The 6,620-nt window shown below is 39.4% G+C and overlaps 1 protein-coding gene across 1 annotated transcript in view; it reads right to left on the reverse strand.

The window, feature by feature from the left end:
- Nucleotides 1-2,088: 2,088 nt before the first annotated feature.
- The window catches only part of pigq (phosphatidylinositol glycan anchor biosynthesis, class Q), a 13,374-nt gene continuing 8,842 nt past the window's right edge, over nt 2,089-6,620 (reverse strand). Inside the window, exons 10-14 of the mRNA XM_007577803.2 lie at nt 5,325-5,436; nt 4,652-4,732; nt 4,196-4,310; nt 4,066-4,127; nt 2,089-3,977 (exon numbers count right to left, since the gene is read on the reverse strand). Coding sequence (XP_007577865.1) covers nt 3,825-3,977; nt 4,066-4,127; nt 4,196-4,310; nt 4,652-4,732; nt 5,325-5,436 — 523 coding nt within the window. The 3' untranslated portion in view covers nt 2,089-3,824. The remainder of the gene's footprint in view (nt 3,978-4,065; nt 4,128-4,195; nt 4,311-4,651; nt 4,733-5,324; nt 5,437-6,620) is intronic.

Below are 6,620 nucleotides of genomic sequence, written 5' to 3' on the forward strand. Positions count from 1 at the left end.
AGATTAAAGGAGGTCATAATTCCATTCCAGTTCTTTTTATCTTGTTGCCTGATGCGATAAACTGCGTAATCAGAGACTATGTTACCTAAGAACAACTAGTTCTCAATCAGTTCCATACAAATCCAGTTACAACCAATCAATTAATTTTATACACAACAGTCAGGATCATATTCGAATCCAATAAAAACCCAGTTAGTCAAATATTTTCTAAATATGAAAACCAGAAAATTGAACTGAAGCTTGCCTTTTCTATTTGCCATTGAGAGCAAGCACAGGGTGATAGTAGAGAGGAATGGTTCCCTTTGAACAGGATGAAACGTCCACCTGAACCAGACCTAGTGCTGCATTTGGATCAGCCATTTTTTTTTACTAGAGATCTAGTATATTCTGATAAAGAAGTAAGAAATAAGTAAGAAATGATTGGAAGAGCTTTTGCCGAATCACCCTTGAATATCATATTTATTATTTAGACAATGCTGTGGAAAAAATGCACAGAAAACTTTATTTGGGATATTTAAAGAAATGTTCTGGGGAAATAAACTGACTGGATTAATTTAGTTTTACATAACTGATGACATATTTGATCTCCAAAAGTTCAAATAAATATTTTTCCCCTTGAATTGAATATGATGCATGTTATATTATTTGTGGAAAATAATTCAAAAAATATCAATCATGGTTTCATGTTTAACTTCACAAAAACCTGGGATTTAAAATGAGGTGTGTAGACTTTTGAGAGCCACTGTAAATCACTCTGATGGGTTAGCTAACGCCTCTGCAGACCCCACACATCCTGGACACAAATGGTCAGGCTGGCGATAGACAAGTTTTCTCTTTTACACCATACAGCCTGATAAATCAGCTACTGCAAACAGAATAAACATATTTCCACTACCAAAACTTAATTTTTTTGTGTCAAAATGGTCAACATGGAGCATTAGCGTTAGCATTAGCTGCCATCTGTGTGAAATCAGTGTTTATATCACCATGACTCATCTCCCTACACTCAGCTCAGCCAGAACACCTACACACATAATGAATGAAGCATGCAAACCTGCGCTGACAGCAGCAGCTTTAACAAGACTGCTAGATGGAAATCTAGGAATTAAGCTGCAGTTAGAGCAGTAAACAGCTTTAATATTTTCTCAGCAAACCCATGTGATTTTTCTAAGTCAGCAAATAATGAATCAAAACAAATGTGTTTGCTGAGCAGAAGGATGTCAGGAAATAAAGTTGGATTTTTATTTATTTACCTGCGTTGCCATGAGGATTACAGACATTTTTAAGGTGCTTTAACATTTCTGGAAGTTCTTGTTTATAGAAAACCTAAAAGCTATTGAGATTCATTTAAAAACATTTATGCATAAATGCCACCCTGGACGAGGTGATTTGTTTTGCATCTATTAAAAAAAAACATCAGACACAAAATGAGTGACTGCATAAAAAGTGACTGACCTAATTCAACAGCGGTCCAGTCAATTGGTGCTAGAATCAAAAATATCTTGAGGAAATAAGAAAACAGAGAAAATGACAACCCAAAGCATTCAGCTAAAGATTCACAGACAACAAGATGGAGGTTCTTGAGTGGCCTAATCAAAGCCCAGACCTGTTTACAGATGATGTCCAGAGATGGAACAGTTTAGCAGGAAGAAAACTGCAGCGTCCAGATCCACACAAACTCCCTGCTGGGATGGCAGTCAGAGATGCAAATACTAAATACTGACTGGAATGGGGTGAATATTTATACAGTCACTTATTTTATCTTACAGATCCAATTATTGTAATTTATAGAAATAAGTTTTTACTTGGATATGCGAGGTTTTTTTTTGTCAAAAAAAGCTAAGCTTAGTTAATCATGAATGATTTGTAAAACATCCAAGGAGGTGAAGACTTTTATCTCTACGTCACCCTGTAAAGAAATGCCACCCTGGGTGGGGAGCCACATCATTCAAATTAAAATTTGAATCACTGAAAACGACAGAAACAATAAATTCTGCCTTTTGATTCCTGATGATCCATCTTGTTTTGTATCTGTAGTTTACCAGAATAAAATATAATTAGTAATGGAAAAAAGGAAGGAGAAAAATAAACATTTTATTCAAAATAAGTTTATTGATTATGATGAAGCTACTGATCAATTATACACAACATCAAAGAGGACCAACATCAACATTATCAGGGAAAGCATCTGAAACTCAAACTTCCACCTGAAGGGCTGAGAAACTTCTGGTGCTACTCGTTGATGAATACGGAAAAAAAAAACAAATATTCAAAGAACAAACAGCAAACATCCTTCCACAGAATTTTCTCTGCATCTGTTTCAGATGTTTTCTGATCCACCAGATGAACTCTGGTGGATCAGCTGGAAAAGTGTCTTTAAAAAAAACATCCAGGTTTTACACAGTGAAAAGCTGCTCACAGCGCCACCTACTGGCTACACTTTGGAGCGGTGAACAGAGGGAAATCTTTTCACGTAATTTCTGAAACTATGAGTCATTTTAGGGAAACATCTACCAGTTTGGCACCAACTGGTTTTGCTGCAGGCACAAAACAAGTTAAATCCAAGATGATTTTTTTTTAAATAGAGACAAAACCATCAATTCTTGGCGCAAAGCAGAACCACAGTTTGTTTCCAACAGCAGAACAAAACAAAACAGACTTCGGTGCTGCTTTTCCCGCTACATGATTCCTCCACATCTTCCATCTGAACACCTCTGAGCTGATGTTTGGGTCAGTTTTGATTTATTTTCAAGAATACATTTTCACATGTCATAAAACAGGTTAAAAAACAAACAAAACTAAAGAACAAAAAAGGAAAAAGTATGGTGGACATTTAGCCAACTTCACCAAACCTGTAACACATTTATACATCCGACCACCGGGGGCGCTGTTACACGACGAGTGTTGCGATTAGATTTGGATAAATACACTGTGATGCAAGCATTAGATTGCTGTGATCCACGTTGTTTTCTTTTTGTCTCTATCAAATAAACAATAAAACAAAATTTAAAAAAATAAATAAAAGTTCTGCTGTTTGCCTTTTACATTTTTTGAAAGATTTATCTTAGTATCATTGTTAGTTAAGTGCCTCTGATGACTGGGCTTATTTTCAGTTGTACTGAACATGTTTTTAATGAATGACTTGATCTTTTTAGCGCAAATGTACTCAAATTAAAGGCTGGACTTGATCGATATTTTAGTAAACAAGAGCCACACAAAATTGTCAATAATTAAGGTAACAGAAATAATTTTCTAACAACAACAATTTCAGATTTTCATCACATTTCCAGCCCTGGAAAAAGCTGAGCAGGAGTCCTGCATGGCGCGTTGTGTCACATGACCCGGCGCGTTGTGTCACATGACCCGGCATTCTGTCTCTGATTGGCTGAGACGAACAACTAAACAGAAATGTTGGTTCTCTTTCAAAGTTGACTTTTCCAGTGAAAATCAAACTTTTAAATAAAGAAACATAAAAAAATATCTAAATATATGGTGCCTAACCCTGTCAAATAACTAAAAATGAGAAAATCTTGATTCATTTTCAATCAGAAATCATCTTCAATCTTTTAACAATCTAAATCTGTAACATTTTGTTAGAACAAAACCCTTTAATTTGTCAAAATTTTATAAATTTTTACTCCCATTAGGGTGAAATTACATGAAATTGTTATTGTTCAGTGAAGCAGCAGCATTGAAACTACGTTAGGAGTGTTTCACATCTTTCATAAGTGTTGACAAAAATAAAAAATATGTACTAAAAAAGATGGAATGAGTGTTCATAATCAATCATTCAAGTTGCTCAGAATACTTCACAGTTTCTGCCGTCAGTCAGACTTGGTGGTTTTGTGTCTCCAGGGATAAATCAGCTCCCCGATGAACAGCTTCTTGACGAGCGCCGCCCAGGAGTCTCTGGGGTAGCAGCTGTAGGTCGGCGTGCGGTAGGTCTGGACGACGCTGCTGCACTTCAGAGGGTTGATCTGCAGAGGAACGGCAGCGTCAGGGAACAACCTGCACCTCCAGCACCAGCTAACGTCCAAAACGGAGCGTCAAACTGGGAAATCTCACCTCCATCAGCAGGTGGAGGGCGGTGCCCGGCTCCTCACACAGCACCCTGAACTTCACACCCTCTGAAAATGGAATAAAAATAAATTTACACACGCCAAGGTTTCTGCTTTGCAGAAGTAATGAGATTTACCAGCCAGTCTGTAGGGCTGACAGATCCGCAGCGCCATGGCGAACAGAGGGAAGGAGTTGATGAAGTCGACGCTGAGATGCAGGACGCCCTGGAACAGCACCACCACCAGGCGCAGCTGCCCCACACACAGGCACACAGAGGTGTGAAAAACAAACCAACACCACAGCTTTAACAAACGTTTCTGCTTGTTCTCAGAGAAACCTGCAAATAAAGTCAGTTTAAAGATAAACAGGAAGGTATGGGAGAAGTTCACAAAGCTGTTCTCCTGATTGGACCACTGGGGATAAACAAAACAGCAGCAGACCCAAAAAAGATCTCCAGGAAAGGAGAAACAGAGCTGGGCTTCAATTTATCTATGATTACATGAAACATGATTCATTAAAAAGTGTTGGTTAAGTTATTAAAAGAGTCACTGAGGTGAAAACGTTTCCGAATCCCGGGCTCAGCTTCTCTTACCAGAGTGAAGACCAGGTAGTACAGCGCGGTGGTAGGAAGCAGGAACAGCAGGATGGTGAACAGCAGCGTTCCGATGAAGAGCTGCAGCAAAAACACAACAGATCTCAGGACAGAAAATGACTGAAAACCGCAGAAATTCAGGCAAACTGCTGATTAACACCACCATTAATAAAGAATACTTTATAAATCTGACCGTTTACTTCCCTTCACTGCTTTCCATCACGACTGGACTGATAGTTTCAGCTGTTTTCACAACAAAATTGCAAAAACCAAATCATTTGAGTAATCTGTTCCCCTCTTCACCTGTGGGGGCGCTGCATCAAGAACTGCTGAAGGAAACGACTTGAAAACCTCAAAATAAGGTGCTGAGCGGAACTTCCTTCTTCAAATTTAAACAAAAAAGGAGTGGTGTCATATGTTAGTGTTTAGAGTATTTCTCTTTTGTCTTTAGCTAAAAACCATGAGCCATTTCTCCAGATGGGGCTAGGCTAGCGTTTTGTTTTTATCGTATTTATCCAGGATGCCTTTAAAGAATCTTACCTTCTTTAAATTTGTGATAAAAATCTCTTTCAGTCACCCTTCTGAGCGGGTTTTCTTACATTATGTGATGAATTTTGCGATGGAGATAATTCAGGTAGATGCAGTACATCAGGAAAGTTGAGGGGAGACTCACCTGGTCCAGGTCGTAAGAGCACGAGTCGACTCTCTGCCGCAGGACGTTCCACTTCTTCCCCCTGAAGAGCCTCCAGAGAGACGACAGGCCGTAGATCTTCAGGCAGTAGAGCCTGACGGAGACGCACAGAGCCGTCAGTCACTCCAAACTGGCACCCAGAAAATGACCATCTAACGTTTCCATCCACTCATGAAGATCATCAGTTTTGGGCATTTATATATATAAAATATAACATAAAACAATCTTGACACCTTAAAATTGAGCCTCTGTGTCTTTAAGTAGCTTCTACTCTTTCTGCCTTCAACAATGGTTCTCATTATTCGGTTTACAGCTGTTTTTTGAGGTTATATGTAATCCCCCCTTTATTCAGAGCAGAGAAGTCTTGATCCATCCTGACCAACAGAAACTCAACCAGGATCAGAGATAGGAAGTAGCTCAGGAAGGTCCAATCCGACAGAACGAGTTGGACTTTCCTTATTTTATCACTAAAAGAAATCTCTGTGCTCCTTATTTCTGGCTCAGAATCAAAGAATAACAAACATTTCTAAACCTTATCTGCAAGAAGCAGAACAAAGGCTAATTTTCTGTGGATGAACCTTCAAATGATGCATAAAGAACAGCTCAGCACAAAAAGCCTGAGGAGATAAAGTCTCTTCTTTGAAGCTTTTAATGTAAATTTCCAAATTTGGTTCATCGGAGTTCCTGGAGACAGATAATCTGCTCCCAACCATCATAAAATAATCATTATGAACTAATTTTCCATGAAGTTGCCTGAAGTCAGAGGCAGGCGGCTCCGTCCTCCTCCTGCTGAGACCACTGCAGGGATGCTGAGAAACTCTGACAAAGCTTCTCAAAGTGAAACTACAAGCGCTGTGGGAGATGGAGCAGCATAAGCATGCAGCAGGAAGGGGGAAACATTTCAGCGTGACGCAGGAGAGGAGCGCTATCTTTAGAGCAGATGTTTAATTCAGAGGTTCCTTCCTCTGCTTTCATCAGGATCAGGCGCTGATTCTCCAGAACCGAACTGGAGCTGCAGACGGGCGAGCAGCTGAGAGGGAAACCAGGAAGTAAACATCAACAAACAGGAAGTGATTAACTTCCATCACTTCCTGTGTTTCAGAAAATCTGCGACACGTTTAGGACTTTATTTTTGTTTTTGGGAAACGATTTGATCAAAACGCATCAGAATCAGAGAAACAACATCCAACCAACCAACCAACCAACCAACCAACCAACCAACCAACCAACCAACCAACCGACATCCAACCAACCAACCAACCAACCAACCAACCAACC

Source organism: Poecilia formosa, unplaced genomic scaffold (assembly GCF_000485575.1).
Source record: "Poecilia formosa unplaced genomic scaffold, Poecilia_formosa-5.1.2 Scaffold455, whole genome shotgun sequence".
NCBI classification, from domain to species: Eukaryota; Metazoa; Chordata; class Actinopteri; order Cyprinodontiformes; family Poeciliidae; genus Poecilia; species Poecilia formosa.